General features: G+C 35.3%; 2 protein-coding genes across 3 annotated transcripts; one reads left to right on the top strand and one right to left on the bottom strand.

The window, feature by feature from the left end:
• Positions 1-539: 539 nt before the first annotated feature.
• LOC141711803 (UDP-arabinose 4-epimerase 1-like) lies at positions 540-5,666 on the top strand. Of its 2 annotated transcripts, XM_074514483.1 has the most exons (10): positions 540-995; positions 1,785-1,909; positions 2,429-2,542; positions 2,655-2,762; positions 2,863-2,954; positions 3,590-3,731; positions 4,183-4,277; positions 4,588-4,717; positions 4,914-5,058; positions 5,179-5,666. In XM_074514483.1, exons 2-10 carry the CDS (start codon positions 1,787-1,789, stop codon positions 5,403-5,405), a joined length of 1,176 nt encoding a protein of 391 aa, XP_074370584.1. In that variant the 5' UTR covers positions 540-995; positions 1,785-1,786; the 3' UTR covers positions 5,406-5,666. The 2 variants fall into 2 exon arrangements, with proteins under 2 accessions (XP_074370584.1, XP_074370585.1); XM_074514484.1 differs by lacking the exon at positions 540-995 and having other exon boundaries at positions 1,094-1,909.
• Positions 5,667-5,966: 300 nt separating this feature from the next.
• Positions 5,967-12,862, bottom strand: LOC141711802 (heat shock 70 kDa protein 17-like). Its single transcript, XM_074514482.1, has 14 exons — positions 12,012-12,862; positions 11,299-11,531; positions 10,592-10,751; positions 9,250-9,495; positions 9,006-9,142; positions 8,569-8,905; positions 8,311-8,472; positions 7,917-7,988; positions 7,741-7,841; positions 7,584-7,653; positions 7,019-7,075; positions 6,854-6,915; positions 6,650-6,722; positions 5,967-6,558 (listed from the first exon to the last, which is right to left on the bottom strand). The coding sequence occupies exons 1-14, from the start codon at positions 12,771-12,773 to the stop codon at positions 6,343-6,345; spliced, it is 2,688 nt and encodes an 895-aa protein (XP_074370583.1). The 5' UTR covers positions 12,774-12,862; the 3' UTR covers positions 5,967-6,342.
• Positions 12,863-20,634: the final 7,772 nt, after the last annotated feature.

The raw sequence follows: 20,634 nt of genomic DNA, 5'->3' as shown, positions 1-20,634 counted from the left end.
ACGCTTTATACAAGATAAAATAAGTTATAAGTTTGTAACAACTTATCGACCAATGTTTGTCGACTCAACTTATAAGTTGAATTTACAACTTATAAGTGATAATCTGAATGTTAGTAAAGTCATACTTTTTCTCAACTTATTTTGATTTTTCTCCTTTTTTATAACTTTACTTTTAAAAAATATGTTTTAAAATTTTAATCTAATTTAAAATTCATGAATTAAGATAATTTTATTTAAAAATTGTTTATTTTAGTTTATTTAAATAAAAAAATTCTGACTTATAAGTAAAATTAACCAAACACTTATATAACTTACAAGTGTTCATCTACTTATCAATTAAAAGTCACTTATTCGAGCACGGTTGGATAACTCAATTGGTTAAGAGTTTATCATCTGTCGTACAAGTACTCGGATACTCATTTGTAAGGCTATAATTCATATTTGTCAAAAAAAAATCACTTATTGATTTTTAAGCCATAATTTACTTATTTTAAAATTTCAGATTTCCGAAACGGACACATAATTGTGTTATATCGAAACAAACTGGTGCTAGTAACCTTTTTCTCAATCTAATATTCGACTGGAACAAACTAGTTTCAAGTTAGACAAGAGACTAGCGTGATTTCTCCGATTTGAGAAAAAGAAAGAGGGCAATGGCTTTGATTGAACCCGTGAGAAGAGGCAACATTCACACTCTCTGTATTATCTCTCTACCTCACACTCTTCCGTGTTTATCTCGCTATATATCCCCCCTTCTTTCTTTCTACGTGCGTGCATGCTTCTTTCTTCTTCAGTTTTATCTATGCCCCTCCCCTTATTTCCCGCCTTTCATCCTCCTTCATGCATTACATTCCACACTAATCCCCCCTCCCTCCCTCATTACTTTTTCCCCTGAAATTTGGCTAGCTCATTATAATTATATTTTCCATTCGAGAAATTTAAAGTGTTCTTTAAATTTTTGGAGATTTCTTGACAGATATTGTCTTCCACTTCAGGTACTCTCATTTATTATACCCCCTTTATTATCTTGTTTCTGTTTCTTTAGTTTGGCTGCATTCATTACATTTTGTTTGTTGCTTATCAATTTTTAAGGTTTTGTCAGTTTTGTAATGTGTTCATCATGTGAATTTCACCTCTTTTCTAACCCCCTTTGAGATTGTAATATTTCTTGCAAGCTGTATCTAATGGTTAGTTCTTGTGCAATTTATAATCCTAGTTTCCATGTATATAAAATGGTTTAGTGTCCAAATAATGATATCAAAATGGCACCTTGGTTGATCATCCTGCCCAAGCTTTAAGTTTTAATTTAGGTCTAATTGGAAGTCACTGATCACAATCTTTTTGCTGTTTCAATTGTAACAGATTGTCTTGTCTCGATTTTTATAATACCAACATAGAGAGGCACCCATTAGACTGCTGATCATTTAATATTTGATCATTTTCATTTTGTAAGGTGGATTTGTTATTTCTTGATTGGTTCACTGTCTGTTTATATGTTTGCATCAGCTCTATTAGCTTAAATGTCAAGGTTTGTTAAGGTTTATAATATCATGCTTATAGTCGCGGGAATTTCTGCCATGCTCTTTGTATTAGTTATAGGTTGAAAAAGTAAGAAGAGAAACTGGTAAAAGGATATGATGCTGCTGTGCTAGATTATCTCTCACTACAATGGGAAATCATGACTTGAGAAATTAGGAGATCATTGACTTGTAAAAATTTACTGTTTTGCATTCAAAAGCCCTCCTGATTAAGCACACACTGCCTGAATTCCTTTACGATTGCAGCCATGGATATTTTGGACTCAAGAAAAAGAAACAGATTCTCTGGAAAAGTTGTGCTAACTGCTAGCATTGTCACTCTTTGCATTATTTATTTCAAGAGCTCAGCCGACTTCAGCAGCAATACCCGGGTATATCTCTGATTTTTGCTCAAGCTGGTTTACCAATCTAGTATTGCTTGACAACATATACAATTTGTAACTGAGTCATGTTTATTCCTTATCTCTTTACTGCTACAAGGAACTCTTTTTAATTAAATGTCTTACCATCTTCATAACTTCATTGATAAGTAAATTACTATTTCTATGTAATTCTGCATGTCTAACATTCTGAATTTTATAAGTTCTTATTCTGTGTGTGTGCGTGAAATAGATCATTTACCACCTAGAAGAAAATATATTCTTATGGGGTTTCACGCCCTTAATTTATAGTAATTCTTTTTCGTGAGAGAATTGCACCTTAATAAATCATTTTTATGTGATGACTAAGAATGTGATTCGTAATTATTTTTTATCAACATTAAAAATGCTAAGGCTTCACTTATACTTTAATTATGAAGAACCTAATCTTCATGCATACATCATTTGCTAGTCATGTCACTAGCAAAGACTCTCGAATTTAGTGTTTCTTTTCCTACATTTCACTTGCAGTTTTCAGTTCATGAGCCTGGAGTGACACACGTATTAGTTACTGGAGGAGCGGGCTATATAGGTTCGCATGCTTCCCTTCGGCTCTTGAAGGATCAATATCGCGTAACTATAGTGGTATATATCTTGTCTTCTTATGACTCCCTGAATTAATTGTATGACACTGCTCATGATGAATTCATGAATTCTTCGTTATATGCGTTGCCAAATATTTTTTATTTCTTGATAGGACAATCTTTCTCGTGGAAATATGGGTGCTGTGAGAGTTTTACAAAAGCTATTTCCTGAGCCAGGGCGACTTCAGTTCATTTATGCAGACCTTGGTGATGCAAAGGCTGTATCCTAATTGGATTAGCAAGTCCATATAAACTTCTCTTTTTATATTGTTAGTATGCTGAGTTATATTGATGCAACTTTTTCCTTATATCATACATTAGGTAAATAAAATATTTGCAGAGAACGCATTTGATGCCGTGATGCATTTTGCAGCAGTTGCTTATGTAGGTGAAAGCACAGCTGAACCTCTAAGGTATATATTTTTATATATCTGTAGTACAGACCTCCATATTATGTCTATAGTTAAACTTTCGGTCTTTAACAGTCAGCCTCATGGAGTCATTCTTCTACAGACCTAAAGATCAACATTTTACAACATAAAATATTACATAATTAACTATAGATATTACAGTTCAAGTTGGAAACAAGTCACCTTAATGAATACATAAATGATTTTCTAGTCTAAAAAACTGAATTATCATGACCTTGCAAGACAAAATTTAACCTCACTGATGGGACTCCAACATTCAATAAAACAAGCTACTTAAGATTTATGAAAGAACATTAAACAGTTTGTTTCATGCTGTTTGCAATTATGAAATTGGATATGTACTCCAAAGATAAATTAAATAAATAAAATTCGAAGTTTGTTATATTAAACTTATATACCCCGATGCTATATCCCGCAGAACAGTAAACATGATTCACCTCTTCTTCACTTTTGCAAAATCCATTATTAGTAGCTCAAAATCATACTGCCATTACTTTCTCTTTCACTTGCTTATAAGTCTCTTTTTTGTACTAATAATTAGTTGTCTATATTTAGTCTCTCCTAAGCATTCATAATGCATGGATCTAATGCAATTGGTAATCCTCGACTTTGTACAGGTATTATCATAACATTACATCCAATACTTTGGTAGTTTTGAAGGCAATGGCATCACATGATGTGAAGACGTTGATATATTCTAGTACTTGTGCAACCTATGGAGAGCCAGAGAAAATGCCAATCACTGAAGAAACTCCCCAAGTAACACTTCCATAATGATTCCTTTCTGTTAGTTAGATAACTGTAAAATATAATAGATCTTATCGTGTTTTACCTATAGGTCTTTCCAGTAATATTTATTACGTAATAGTTATGAAGGGAAAATAATTTTTCAGCTTTCACAAAATTCAACACTTCTATATTCCTGGCTATAGGTTTTTCATTAGAACTATTAAGATTTATAGGAAAAGTAATGTTGCCCAAATTGTATTTGATGAACCCTTACATATTTATCTTGTTTTCAGTTGAATGAATGTTTAGATATAGAAAGAAACAAGGTTGGAGGAAAGAGAGAACATATCTATCATCTAGAAATGGCATGAGGAAAAGAATATGGATAATTCCCTACTATTAGAAAAAAAAATGGATGCCACGAGTTCTGTTATTTTGGTAGAAGTGATTTGAGCTCATTTTCCTTGTGGTTTATATGCAGGCTCCGATCAATCCATACGGGAAGGCTAAGAAGATGTCAGAAGATATTATATTGGACTATTCGAAGACATCTAACATGGCTGTCATGATATTAAGGTACTAGAACTCTTTCTTGCATGATGAACTACAAGCATCAGAGTTCAGAACTGACTGAATTTAATAAGAGTAAATAAGTGACATCAAACAAAATATGTTTTATTGAAGAGTCATTTTTATGAATGCATTTGATATTTATATTTTTAGTTCAATGGTTGATGATTTTTATTTCAAAATTGACATATCACAATCGGTTAGGCATTTGCAGATATGTCAATCACCTTATCTTAAATCATAAATAGCTCACTCAGTGGTTCCAGTTTTAACATTTGATAACTCAAGTACCTGTGATGTTCTGGTGAAATATCAGGTACTTTAATGTGATCGGCTCAGACCCGGAGGGGAGGTTAGGGGAAGCTCCCCGACCAGAACTCCGAGACCAAGGCCGTATATCAGGTGCTTGTTTTGATGCGGCGCGGGGCATTATTCCTGGCTTAAAGGTAATACCTAATTATCATAATTAATAGAAAAGCTTGTGAGTACTGATACAGAACACTAAATTCATTAATATAGACCACTGACAAGTGACAACACTATCTTTCATTCTAAATAGGCAGATCCTGACCACTGTTTTCAGTATATATATGTTCAGACATATTACTTCAACGTTTTCGGTTTTCTAATATATGATTGTAGGTCAGAGGAACAGATTACAAAACAGCCGATGGCACATGTGTCAGAGATTATATAGATGTTACTGATCTGGTAGATGCGCATGTTAAAGCCCTTGCTCGCGCTACACCTGGGAAAGTTGGAATCTACAATGTTGGCACAGGAAAAGGTTGTTAATTCTCTGCTTTATCATCTTCAATATATGTGAAGCTCTCCAGAAAGATGAGCATTTGAGAAATCTAGTTAAAATTCACAGTAATCTGAAAGTCTTTTATAATAATCGGCACAGGTAGTTCCGTAAAGCAATTCGTTGAAGCTTGCAAGAGGGCTACAGGGGTGCCTATACGCGTAGAATATCTCAGCCGGAGGCCTGGAGATTATGCTGAAGTTTACAGCGATCCTTCTAAAATTCTTCGTGAACTGAAATGGCAAGCTACATATACAAATCTTGAAGAGAGTCTTAGAACTGCATGGAGATGGCAGAAATCACATAGGGATGGGTATGGATCCACATGAAAAGTGGTCGTTGAGACGGTGCATTAGATGAAGCATTTTGTAAAACCAATGTAATATACGGCTTTTTATTCAACATATATGTAAATATGTCCAAATTTCTATTACAGAGATCTAATTCTATTTTCTCCCTTGTAATTTTTAGCTGAAAGGACGAAGTCTGTTGAACACTTTCTGCTACTTCCAATGTATTCATCTTTTGCTGTGTATATTAGGCAAAGTTTTGACATTTGACGAAATATTACAGCTTTAACTTCGATGGCCTACGGAACTTTATTTAAAAACATCATTTGTAACCGCTTTTTGCAGGCCATTGATGCCGAAAATTATTTTCAATCTGAAAACCAACAGTTCCTTATCCTTAGGGTGTTCATCTCTGTGATTTTGCTTTCACCAAGTCAATTGGATTATCCCGATTGACACCATCTGGCCAATTCTTGATAGTTGGCAAAAAACTTTTATTATGATGAATACTAACACTCTGCCAAAATTTCTCTTTTTTACACCGTCTACGTTTTCATCTAGACTGCTGTAACACAAGAACAATTGTAACATGACATGTACTTCATCTCAACAACATTACATTTCAACATATACGGTCTTACAATATGGTCCCTGCAAAAACTTTTGGCGACGAGAAGGACCATAAATTTTAACCAGGTCAGGGTGTACATGGTACACTCTACACTGTCGCATGTGTAACTGGATCAATGATACAATGTGTTCAACAGATCCCTCCCTTAAGTTACAAATAATAATTAAGAACATTATAATTTCCCAAAAATGGCAAGAAAAAGTAAACCACCAGCCTGGAAATATGGGGTAACTCTATATGTGTACTACTAAAAATGCTGCGCAACCTCCCACTACCTAATCTTGCCCTCTCACCTTCTTCAGGTGATGCAAGTTTTACGATTCCGTGTATCATTTAGCTTTACATTTACAATTCGTCATGAGCCTCAGAATCAGATGCCTTCTCATTGGTCGAGCTCTCTGATTCCCCTTCTGTATCGTCTACCGGGGATGTGTTTTCCTTGGAGGATGAACCGGAGTCAGTCTGGTTGCTGGTATTATTTTCAGTACTGCCTTCCGTTTCATTCTTAACGGGCTTTACAACTTTTGGTTTTGGCTTTGGAATCCTGTTAATGCTCGCAACCTAGATAATAATCCCTTGTTAGAAAAATTAAGTATCACTACCTATAGAAAGCAAAAACTGATTGCCCTCGAATGATGAGGTGTGTAATTACCTTTTCTTGAAGGTCTAACACCTTCTCAAGTACTTCATCACTTGTAAATGCTGGTTTGTCCAATGAAGAAGTCCTGTTGAAGATTTCATGTTGAAGAAGTCAGGCATCAACAGACTAGAGAATGTAAGGACATTAAGAAACAAAATATATTATGTAAAAAAGATCAGAGTTCTGAAGTTGATTAAGTAAAATAAATGAACATACTTTGCCTGTTCAGCCTCTTTCTCATCCAACCAGTTCTTGACCTTCTTGGAATCAAGTAATACCTAAAAGGTGCTTGGTGAATCAGTTTTTAATCCAAACATAATTAGCAAACTATTTTCAGCATGTCAAATAAAAAAACCTATGAATTGAAAGGTAACTACAAACCTCATCGATTCTTTGTTTTGGAAGCCAAGATTTCTTTGTCTCCCATCCTTGTATGATCTGCAGACGCTCAGAAAGAAAGTTTTTACAAACACTGGTAAAGAAGGTAAGTTGCAAATAAATATACAGATGGGAATCTATTAAGTTAGATGAATACTAATAAAAAATCATACCAGTTCCTTTTATTATGTAGATGTTTTGCAGTAAATAATTATACGAAAGTCTCATTATCTTGGTAGGCTTTTTTGCGCTATTTGGAAGTAATTTACTAGCTAGTGATTTTTCCCTCTAATAGTTTCAAGTAAAACTGAAAGGGGTCTTATGACTATGATATAATTAAACAATTCTTGATAGGGAGACCTTATCTAAGTTATTTATAAGGTGATGATTTATAATTGTATGCTGTAGTTCTCAATCACGAGACTAAGGATACGAGTAATTTTGATCTTCATAATATCTACATACATTACTAAGCAATCTTCTATTGCCCTTCTATATGCATTAACCGCAAAACTTGCAGCCAAAATTTTATAAAGAAATATTATTAGCTATATTAAGTCTTTTATACCTGTTGCAACTCAGCAAAGTATTGCTTTGCATGTTCGGATGCTGCTGGTCGTGCAGTAAGCTCATTATATCTACAAAATCAGACTAAATGTAAGAGAAGCTTTTTGACATGACAATGATAATTCCATTTACATGTCAGAATGCAATTGAAGACATACCTGAAAAAGATCGGGTCACCCATAGCTTTCAATAAATCTAGGTGCTCTTGAAATTCAGAAGCAGAAGCATCTTCACCATCAGTGTACAACCAATCTTGCACCTGAATGGAGGGTTTTATTAAGTTGAAAGTCATAACTAACTGAATAATAGAAACGAAGGCAGAAAGTTTTCATACCTCTTCAAGCTTTTGAATGAAAGACTGGCGTTCTTCACTGGATGAAATTTTCTCAAATTCATCTGAATCAAGCTAGAGACAAAGTGGGTTGAACATGAAATGGTAAAAAAGTCAGATTCAGCAATCCACTTGATAACAAATACTTGAAACAGAAACAAAAATATTTTACAGAAAAAGTATAATAATAAATAAAAATGAATCTAAATGCAACAGCAGATCATGAAGAATGTATAGGCTTTTCAACAGAAACCAAATACGCAGAACACCTATAATAATCCTAGATAACTGTTTATAAACTCCATTTAAAACAGTGGACATTTTTTAAAGATAATAAAAACCAACGTGGAAGCAATATACAGGCTAAAAAGGTTAAAAAAATCTTAACAGTACATACCTTTTCTCTAGTAGCATAAATATACCCTTCCAAGTTATTTTTCAACTCTTCCGTTCGTCTCCTTTCTGCATCCTTCCTAGCTAGTGCTTCCAATTTAAGTTTTGCTTCAGCAAAAGATTCTCTGGAAATTGGCATTCCTTGTCCCATCGTCTTTTCAGAAATCTACAAAGAGGGAGAGAAATAAGATGAGTATGACTCTTAGTTTTTTATATTTACTCAATCAAGTCTGTGAAGGGAAGAAATTAAGATAATTCTGACCTTGAGGGGAATCCTAAAGGTACGCTTCTTCAACTTCTTTTCTGTGCCAAGATCTGTGTTATTCTGATTATTTACACTTGAGTCTGTGATGTTCAACCCACCTTCATTGTTCAAGTTCTCAGTGGTTTCTTCGGAGACATTCTGAGGACTACCTTCAACCGTTATGTTAGGTAATGCAGAAGTTGAGTTCTCCACGGTCAGCTTCTTTTTGGGAACTTCTACCCATTCAGATACTTCAATGACTGCATCGGCTCTATCTAAAGAAAATATACCACTCCTGCTTAAAGAAAAGTGCAAGCTGGCCTTGATTGGGGAAGACAAATTTCGGCCTGAATACCTAAGAAAAAGCATAAAAAACAGAACTCAAGTTGTAGCAGATACGCTTCTTACGCACAAGATCATATATTACTGAAATTAATTACTTAGCTAATTCATACTTTACACTGGCATCAGTGAGACCGGACACAGCATACTGAGCAAATGTTGGTGAAACAACACCAGGTGGTAATAAATCATCACTCTCATAGGCAAGCGAAACTTCAAAATCCTTATTGTGAGCAATGGATCTGAACATCTGCAAGGGGACAAAAAATTGACGAGTCAATAAAAGTATATGATATAGAATCATAAGCTTTTAACCTGTGACTTGTTAGCGGAAACACTAGATGCCACATGGTTCACCTTGACAGGTAATTTTTTCAGCCGCGGTACAATTAACTGCTTTGTGCTTTCACCTTTCGTAAGATCAGGGCCATTTAACTCATAAACAAATCCGTACATAGAACCATCAACCATTCCAAGTTTGCGATTTAATTTTATCCCATCACTCAGATTAGCGGCATGTAAAGATGCACCAAGAACTATAGCTTCATCAGCATCCAAATGTCTGTCCAGATCTTTTCTACCAAGAAATTCCTGAAGCTTGGCCTGTAATAAGGATACAGATTAAGATCTCAAGGAAAACTCATTGATTTAATTATCATTTAACTTTAATTATTCAAATCGTACAATGTGAAACTGCGAAAATACATGAACAGAGTAAGCGTGCGATATGGAGAAATATCTTACTCATGGGTTTGAGACTGTAAGTAAATTGAAATAGCAAGGCCAATACGATAATTTTACGTATTTCCTCAACTAAAATTAACGAGTCCCTGATGTTACCACTTCCAAACAAACAGCTACAATTTACATTAAAAATAAACTACTCCCTCAGTCCCAATGAATTCTTAACATTTGTAATAGAGTGATCGACATGCATTTTAAGGCTCTTATCTAGTATAGTTACATAAATTATTTTAAAAACTTTTTTTCTTTTGAATAAAAATTAAATGTTTAAATTTTAATTTTAAAAAACTTTAAAAATAAGTCATGGAACTATACTAGACAAGAGCCTTAGAATGCGTGCCAAATTTTATGTTTCAAACGTTAAGAACCTATCGGGATGGAGGGAGTAACTAATTGGTCCAACTTCATAAGAAAAGAGTAGTCCGATAATTTATAGAGATCAATGAATAGTAAGTTGATCTGGTATAACTATATAAGCAACCTATTTGGAATCAACCTATCCTTATAGCAAATCCAATGCAATGTTGAAATTGGTTCCATTTCCATAATCTGGAACCAAATGTAAAAAAAAAAAAAAAAACTCAACTCTAAAAGGGTTGTATATTTGAATGCAAATATGCATAAATGCATACTTGGTTCTAAATTTGAAGCCAAGGATGCATATATGCATCTAGCCACGTTATCAATAAACTATAAATGAAATGCATGTTGGTGTACTTTAGATAGAACTTGGGGGGGGGGGGGGGGAATTAGTTAAATTTGGAAACTTTTTGTTGCAAAACGCAACTAGCATTGGACTAGAAGTTCTACTATAGCACCCTAAAAACACTTTTTTGTGCCATATTACAACAATGGCTATAGCTATTTCGCATCTACCATTGGACTTGATCTTAGTAAGGCAAAACTATGTTGGCTGATAATGTAAAAGAATTGTGCCAAGGAAGGTAGGTAAAACCTGCAACTTTGGGACTCGGGTTGCGCCTCCAATCAACTCTACCGCATGCAAATCATCAACCTTTAGACCAGAATGCTTAAGCACTTCTTTAAGGGGGATAAGAGATCTCTCCCATAGATCTTCACACAGCTCCTCGAATTTCTCACGAGTTATGGTGCTCCTGCACATCCATGGATAAGAATATATAACTTAAATGGGGTATCTAACTAGTTAGTTTAAAAAACTTATCCGGTAACAAAAAACATCACATATTTTACAAAGCAGATATATCGGGTGAGCACACAAAGTAAATACATAATGGAGCACATTCTAGCTCTCTCCCCTACGATTCTAATAATTTTAGTCTATGCAAATTCCTTAGTGAACAAGATATGCACCTTACACTTAAAACAAACATGCTCTCAAGAAATTCTTTTTCTTATGCGTCCTTCCAGTATTATCATGAATATGTTCAAGACCATTTTAGAAAACAAGCATTAAAGTCATCTGGTGCCAAACTACAACATTAAACCAATCAACTTTTGAGTGCAAAAAAAATATAAATGATTTTCCACCGATTAAACTAACTCAAGGCCTCGAAAACAATACAATGCAAAAGACGTGTTTGAATATTTTTTGCTCTCCGCAAAACAGCCAATAGAACAGCATAATATACTATAAATAACATGGTGACACAAAAGAAGAATGTACTATAGAATCATACATACCTAAAGTCAATATCATCATAGATCGATTCAACTGAAATCGGAGCCATCGTGTTTGCACTAAGGATCTCTTTAGTCCGCTTAACTTGTTTCTTCAATTTAGCCATTGACTTAGGAGAGTTCCTGATGTCGACTCCATTTCCAATTTGTTTGTTGAATTCATCGGCAAAGTATTCTACCAACCTTAGCTCCATAGTTTGGCCTCCAAGTTCTGGGTCCCATCTTATCTCCTTGACCTGCAATAGATTCAACAATTAGCTAGCTCCGACATCAAAATGACACTTGCAAATAATAAGTTCAAAACAAGTACATATACCACACGAAGTCTATGCAAAGCAATACAAAAGTAAAGAGGAGATTATGTAACCTACTAACACTTTACCCGAAAAGTATAGATTATAAGTAAACAGAAAAAAGCATAAAATATACATAAAGATCTAAGTTGAGAACAGGGGTGAAAATCAGATATAAGCTCCACGGTAAAATCTCGAACTTCAACTTAATGCAATCATAGATACAATGAACTCCCATAAATACAATATAATTAACCATTTCGTGTCTTGCAAAGTCTACAAGTATCTCACAGTAAAACTAAATTTAGGGATATAACTTTCAATCACGATATAAAGAACAGATGATAATACACTAATCCACATACACATATAACCATAGAGACAAAATGCCATTTCTAATCATTAAAAGAATCAAATTATTACCTGAAACTGGTTGACAGAAACAGTCTTTCCAAACTCCTTAGCCTTATAAGCCGAAAAACATACAAGAGCAGCATAAGTACTACCGGATCCCATATCATAAAACACCACATTCCTCGACTCATTCGAGAAATCCTTATCAATTCCATACTGCAACGCCGCTCCAGAATGCTCATTAACAAGCGAAAGCACATTAATCCCAGCCAATTCCGCAGCCTGAATCAAACTCCTCCTCTCAGCCTGTCCAAAATAAGGCGGCACACTAATCACCACATCACGCACCGCAACTTTCGAATGAAACTCAGCTAAACTAGAAGCATAACTCAACGCCATCGCAACCAATTCCTCGGGCGAATAACTCTCGTCATCACTCACCTTAACTCTCGCCACACTTCTAACAGAATCAGTTACAATATCAAACGGCAAGTACAGTGAATCTAACGATTTTTTCGCTAAATCAAACGGTTTTGCAATTAAATCACGAAAATTCGAGTACACTTTGTTAGGATACCGCGCGATTAAACCGGCGGCTTCTTCGCCGATCAATCGGTTGCCGGAGTGAAAAGCGACGAGCGCCGGCGATTTGCGCTTCGACATTTCGTTGATCGCGATCGAAATCGGAGTTTGGCCGGGTTTTAAGTTGACGACGGCGACTTTGAGCCATTCAGAACCGAGATCTATACTTGACACAGCTGATTCAACTGATTGAAAACATGTTATGTGAATGAATAGATACAGAGTTATGTAAGTATATAATTTCGACATTGTATTTTCTAGGGTTTAAGATGGAGAAGGAGGTTGTTATTTCAGTTACAGTTTTGAGATGAATTAATTTTTTTATTTTTATTTTATTTTATTTTTTGTTTGTTTTTAGGGGTTAAATAGGGGGAAGACGAGAGAGCTATCGTGGAGTGTACGTTTGAAGATGAGCCAATGGGGTGAGGACAGGTGGAATAAAAGACAAGTGGCGATATTTGAAACGTCTGTTGCGTTGTAATTGCTGTTGTCGTAGACATTCCTGCTTACTCAAGTTATGACAGGCAAGACTAAATGACGTCGTGTTATCACATTCGAGGAAAATCAGGAGGATACAAGACGAGTACGTAGACCGTTGACTAATAATCTGGGCAAGGCCCGTAGTTTTGTATTGGGCCGGGTTAGTGTGTGGTCGCCAAATTTTGATGGTAAATTCAATTTTATCACAAAAAATCGTGTCCAATTACATTTCCATATCCATCTTTAATTTTAATACGTGATCGTAGTTTAATATGATAAGTTTTGGTCGTAGTTTAGCGGGATAAGGAGATTATATCTGGTATTGTTGCAATTTAGTAGTTTAGCATGTGTATAACGAATAATGGACCAAATTGTCATTTTAGGGAGTAAAATTGTCTAAAATATCACTTCAAAAAATTATGGCCCAAATTATCACTTTACCACGTTAAATCGTGTAGCGTTTGAAAATCACCCAAAACGCTACACGATGTAGCGTTTTGTATATTATTTTTTTTATGTATCAACGTTACTTGAAGTAACGTTTTGGTTTTTGTGTTTTTTTTTCTTATTTTTGAGTTTCTTTTGCTGTATTATTTAGAGGTCCGGAAAAATCACTTAATTTTACGTTTTCGATATTTTTTTATTTAATATTTTTAAAATTTAAGATTATACCATAATTTAATAATTTTTAATATTTAGGGTTCACCGGTCCTTTTTTGGGTTTTAGAAATATCAAAAAAAAAATTAATAAATGTTACACCCATTTAGGGTTTGGGGTTTAGGGAGGCCCTAAACACTAAAGCCTAAATCCTAATTTAAGCTAGGGTTTAGGCCCTAAACCCTAGAAACCAAAAATGTAAATCTTAAATTAATTAATTTTAAATTTAAAAATGTAACTTAATTTAATAATTTTTAACATTTTAGGGTTCACCAATCCCATTTTGGGTTTTAGAAACAATTTAAATAATTTTTTAGTATTTTAGAAATAAAATTTTTTTTATTTGAGGTTAAAAATATTTTTTTAATAAAATATTAATCGTGTAAAACGTTAGATAAAGTAGTGTTTTGGGGCCAAAACACTATATGATGTAGCGTTTGAAACCAAAACGCTACTTTATCTAACGTTTTGTACATATAAAAAAAACTAAAGTGCCAAAACGCTACACGAAGTAGCGTTTTGGGTCTTTTATATAAACGTTACACGATGTACCGTTTTCAAGTGACATTTATGGCCATTATTTTCAGAAGTGACATTCTGGGTCATTTTTAAACCCAAAGTGACATTTAGGGCCACCACTCGTGTATAACACTATTTATTTTTATTTTTAATAACAAACCGTTAAACCAAAATATACTTCATTCCGGTTATTATATTATATACTAGCTTTACAACCGTGCGATGCACGGTTTTTTATTAATATTTTTATATTATTTAAAATTATAATAAATTTCTTTTTGAATCATTATTGTTGTGCAAGACATGCATGTTGTTATTCCCAGACAATACAACAAGAATTACAGAAGGGGGGTTGAATGTAATTCTGACTTCTTTTTGAAATTTTAAAGATGTTCTAACTTAATATATATAACAGTGTTTGATTTGCAGTAATGCAGAATGGAAGAATAATAGAAATCAAAACACTAAGTAATAAAACACACATCTTTAAAACTTTACGGTGGATTTGAATGTATCCACCAAAGATAAATATATATCAGATTGAGAACTATGTGATGCTTTGAATAGCACACAGTTGCTTACAAGTGAACAAATAAACTTACAGAGAAATTCTTAACAGATACAGCCTTATCTATTTCTCTGAAAAATAAAGCTTACTTCGTTATTTGTTCTACTTGCTACATTTGGTTTATATATCATCAAGTTACATGATAGTAAGACAAGACAATAAGACAAACTGAATCTAGTCTAACTTCATGCTACTAAATTACTCTATCCAGCATCTTTGAATATCTTCACAATTGTATGTAAATGGTAATGCTTCTTTGTTCTCTAAATCCTGTAATTACGTTATCACATTCCATTTGCAAACACCCGACGCATGTGACTGTGTTGTCACTGTCAACTGCTAATTTAAATATTAACATTCGTCGGGATTATGTTGATTATCCGTCGGGAGTCTTGTTGATTATCTGTCGGTAGTCTTTGTAGATCATCCGTTGGAGCCTTTCTGTCACTTGACTCCATTTCACTTATACAGAATTATAAGTCATCTTATATTTACAATTAGTCAACCTATTCTGCATATCAATCTAGTAGTCAACATGACTTAAAGAATTCTACAGTGTCTACTCAACTAATACTTGGTTGTTTGCAGAAATGTGCTACAAGACTTATTGTTACATAAGCTACACTCTCGATGAATGTCAAATTGTCATTCGTCGGGAGTATAAAGTTCATCAGTCGGGACTATATTAAAACATCCGTCGAGAGCTACAAACACACTAAGTTAAATCTACTAAGGTGTTTTGTTCAACTTATCATCAAGTTCACAACATATTTCTAACAATCTCCCCCAATTTATGTCTACTGGAATTGTAGCCATAAATTAAGAGAAACTTGATGATAACAAAATACCCTAAATGTACAGATTGAATTATAGTAGATAAAACTAATAGGTGCTACAATTTATTGAGAATTTGGACAAAGTAAGGTGTACAAAGAGTTCTCACAATCATCATCAAGGTGCTCTTGTAGTCTGAGCAGATGTTTTCTATTTCCTTGATGGTCTTGATATCTTCCCAAGTTTCCAGTTGTTTTCTTCTATTTGATTTTGGAGCTGCCTGTGGAATTCAAATTCTTCAGCATTTGACAGATCTAGCTTTTCTTGCATTTCCAGTAGAGTCTCATTGCTTGAGATGCTCAATTGGTCATCCAATCTGAAGAATCTTCTCACACCTTTGTCATCCATGAATTCCATCAGCCAGTAAGGCCTCAAGTGCACTATACTTCTTGTGAAGGGAATTGTTAGAGTTCTTGGAAGTGCATTTGAGGCTTTTCTGCTCCTCAGTTCTTCTATCTTCTTTAGAACCAATTTCTTGGTTGTCACATTGAATCCAAAATTCTTCTTGAAGGATGAGAAGATCTTTATCAAAATATTACAACTTTCTTGGAGAATTTTGTGAAGGGGCCATATGATCTCTTTACCACCCTTGTATTTGAATACCAGTCGTTCAGGGAGATGTTTGTGAGCATCAATCCCTCTTACTTCTTCCAATTCATCCAATTAGAGATTTATATCTGAAAATTCCTTGATGTCACAGATATATAGAAGATCTCCCTTGTTGACAGTTGGTTGAGCTTTGGCTAAGGTTTTGGTTCTGAGAGTCACAAGCTTGATCTTCTTGATTGCTTTTATCTTTGTCTTCTTTGCTTTGTTGAAAATTGGTAAATTAAGTTCAAGAAAAGGTAAACTATCCCAGTCTATTGGCTCATCCTTGGGAACTATAGGCTCACCATGAAAGTTCTTTACAGGATCCACCTTAAATTCATCCTGCACTTCTGAGGCCTTGGATTTTTGAGTGGAAGTTGTAGACTGTTTGGGAATGTAATCTTCCATTTCCTCAACACTGAAGTTCAACTTTCTTTTGGAATGGAGCTTGTATCTAAACTTCCTTTTCAGTTAAGGTTCCTTGTGCATTTTCTGATCTTGATCTTCAACTACCACATGTGGTTTCTCATAAATCTCAGTTGTAGTTTTCACAGCTTGAAGTTTAGCTACTATAGCAACTTGCTCTTTTTTCTGTTTGGCTTCTTAGCCTCTAAAGCAGCTTGCTTCTTTTCTTGCCTGATTCTTTGTTTTTCTTCCCTTTTAGCTTCTGCAAACTTAGGGTGTTCAACCACCACACAGATTTCTTTCCCATTCCTGTAGATTTTGGCAATTCTTTTCTTTTGTACTAAATCAGTTGGATCTTTGAAGAATGCAATGGATCTTACCAACAGCTTCTTTTCATCTAGTTTTGGAGCCTCAAACATGAGATCCAAGGAATTCTTGTCAGATAACTTTATATAGTTTCTTTTGGGCTTCAAACCCATATTGGCTTTTGGAGACTTTATGCATGAAGGTTGGCCCTTTTCCAAGTTATCTAAACTCAATTCATTCACAGAAATTTGCTTGACTTGAGAGAAGTGATGAAAGATCTTGTTAGGTTTCTCAATGGGACCAAATTTCTTCTGAATTATTTCATCAATCTTCTTCCATTTATCATCTAATTCCTTTTCAGTTGTTGCAACATCAAGCTTTTTGAAATCTGACTTTGAATTCAACTTAGCAGCTGCTATCTGGATCAGATCAATGCTGTCCAAAACTGGTGGCTTAGGGTAAGTAATTTCTGGAACAATTACTTGACTGACTTGTATATTGAGCACACTTTCCCCCTCACTCGTTGGCTCTCTTTGACTAACTGGGATGAGTGAATCTTTCTCCCCCTTTTTGTTAGCATCAAGTTGATGAGAGGTAGAAGTTTGTGTAGCCACCAATTGTTGAAGCAGACTAGTTTGAGCTTCCTGATTTACAAGTATCTTGGCCACTAACTTCTCCACATTTGCCAGTCTAGAGTCAATGACCTCAACCTTTCAGTTTAAATCAGCTTCTTTTCTCAGCTTTTGAGCTATTTCAGTCATTGTGGTTCCTGGAAGTCTAGCATCCAACCTTGCTACAAAATCTTGTTTGACTTCTGAAATTTATTGCTTGAGTGCATCCACATTTTGACTTTGTTAGAGAGCCTGAATCTTGTGCAGTTGTAGAGATTCTAGGTGTGCTTTGAGTAACTTTTTTGTGCTGGCACTTGTGGATGCTTGAATTGTTGCTTGGGTGTCATGGATGAGCTTAAATAGGGTGGATTGGAGATGTAAATATGAACATTCTTTGCTTAGCATCCATGATGAAATGTCTGCATCTCCCCCTATGCTCATGCTATCATCCTTATCATCTTCATCCTCACCCCCAAATGATTCTTCAGCCAATTCAAAGTCACTACCAGCTGTGGAAGGCATAGCAGCTAAAGCATCCTTTGCCCTTTGCATTGAAGCAGTTGTATGCACCAGGTTTAGCATCCTCTCAGCATCCTCATTCCCCTATCCAGCTAGAGTTTGATAAGCTGGAACAGGATGAGTAAATGTCTCAGCATCAAGGAGATAGAATATATGACAGCTTGATATTCTTGCTGAAATAGTCTCTCCTTTTCTGCATCACTGACATTCATTGACTCAATAGCAATGGTTTCCATCCTTATATCTCCTGTACCTGCATTTCTCTCATTTTCTCTATATTCTTGCATCAAGGGCTCCTCTTGGCTCACCACCCTCACACTCTTACCTTCACCTGCTAAGGTGGAACTTCTCTCACTCACTTTTGCCAGGCTGGAAGAAATAGCCTACATATTTTCTCTCACTTCCTCTTCTTTTGCCTGAGAGAAACTCAACCTCTCACTATGTTCACTCCCTTCCCTCAAATCTAGGAGTGATTGTACAACTACTAACTCATCTACACTTGAAACAGTTATTGAAAATTCAGCTTGTGTAGAGAGTACCGATGGATGAGGAACATCCATCGGGGTAGTAGTTAGGATAGCCGACGGATGACTGCTGTTAGGAACATCCGTCGGGATACCATCACTAACCGACGGATGAATAATATCCACTGGTATAGAAGAAATGATAGAGTTTGGAGTGGAAAATATTGTGGACTCTGTGCAGATTGATGAAAATTTTGGCACAGAAGTCTCAACAGTTCCTGAAAGAATTGGCAAGTGAGCCAATAAATCATCTAAAAGATGATGCTCACTTGCACTGAATTTTGGCTTCTCCAACAGAGTTAAAGAAGGAGAATCAGGGATTGATGTGTTAATCATATCCACATCCAGTGAGTGTGTGGGTGAGTTTGGAGTGTTTGGTGCTTCAATAGTCAAAGATTTTGGCTGTGACTCCACATTTATTGGAGCCACATCAAACTGAATTTGAGATGGTACAGTGACTGAGTCTTTAGCCGCAGTTTGCACTGTGTGTGATCCCTGTGCATCCCCAGTGTGTTTAGATTTCTTATTTCTAACATAAGTTTGGGGTGAATCAGTGTCCCTAGCCCTTTTGATATGTGCTCCTGGTTGGGAGCTTGTTTCAATAGTAACATCCTTTTGAGAAGATGAAACTAGAGATGTGCTAATTTTCTTATTAATCACCACAGTTTGTTGGGAAACTGTGGTGTGGCTTGGTTTGGGTACACTCATCTATCCATCCTTATCCTTAGGGTTTATTTTATTTTCATCCTGTCCCTCACCTATCTTACCACCCTTCACACTCCCCTCTTTGGTTTTGGTGGATTTTGAAACTGGCATCTTTTGAGAGACACCAGAGTGTGGTTTCTTTGACTTGGATTTAGAAGATTTAGGTTTTGTAGCTTGGGTAGGCATCTGTTGGGTCATTGACACAGATGCCATAGCCACAGTCAATGGCAAAGAAACTTGAGAGGTAGAGATAGTAGAGACAGTGGTGCTTACCTCACTTGCCTAAGGACCTTCCATGATGGGCAAATAAACAAGGGGTACTTCCTTGTGATGATCAGCCCTGTTTAAATCTGCAATCACTCTTCTTTCTTGAACCCAACAATTCCGTTTGTTGGTTGGCTTCTCAATCACAAGATTCTCACAAATATGGTTAGCAATAATCATAAAGAATCTAGCATAATAAACATTTTTAGATCTCTTTTTGATTTCCCCTAACTTATATCCTAACTCAAACATGATGGCATCACTGAAATTGTACTACTTATCAGTAAGAAGCATGTAAAGCATGTTAAGCATTGTAGTGTTGACAGAATCAAAGTTACTTATTTTACCAGAAAACACCTTGGTAACTACATCACACAGGTAACTCTACTCTTTTCTAAGACTTAGTCTCCTAATCTCACTTAACTTAGTGGTAGGAAGTGCATAGCCCATAATATTAAGCAAATTAACTATATCAGCATCTGTGTGTGGCTTAGTAGTAGTGTTATCAGGAATTTTAAAGCATGCTTTGATAATATCACTGTTAATGCAATGTTCTTTACCTTTAATGGAGAGAGTGATGGTTTTGTCAACTGCTTGGTAAACAGCAGTAGTCCGCATCTCCTCCACGACTTCACAGTAGATTGTGGGTGATTCCAGCATGGCATAACTGAGCTTGCATCCCTTCACAAAATCCATAATTTTGTGATAATCCTCAGATGCTGGAATCTCTTTGTTCACTAGAGCCACAAAGTTGTTCTTCTCATATATGAATCTAGACTGAGACATGATTTTTACTACTGGTGCCATTGTTAAAGCAAGGAGATTTGCAGAAAAAAAGGGGTTTTGCTTTGAGAAAGAAGAGAACATTTAATTATAGTATTGAGAGATAAAAGCAAAAATAAACTGAAGTTAGGCTTTTATGTGCTCTCAAATAAAATGGGATAAAAATTAAAGATAATAATTAAAGACCCAATGAGAATTGCCCAAAATAGCCGTTTACAAATAAAATAAACTGTCAAAGTTCTGTCAATTATCCGTCGTGATATACTTACAGACTGTAAGTATATCCAATGGATAATGTTCAGTACTTTTAACGGGTAAGATGTAGACAATTCGACGGAAGAGAATA

This window comes from Apium graveolens, chromosome 3, assembly GCF_009905375.1.
Source record: "Apium graveolens cultivar Ventura chromosome 3, ASM990537v1, whole genome shotgun sequence".
NCBI classification, from domain to species: domain Eukaryota; kingdom Viridiplantae; phylum Streptophyta; class Magnoliopsida; order Apiales; family Apiaceae; genus Apium; species Apium graveolens.
The sequence above is the reverse complement of the archived record's forward strand: the minus strand, read 5'-3'. Positions and strand labels throughout refer to the sequence as shown.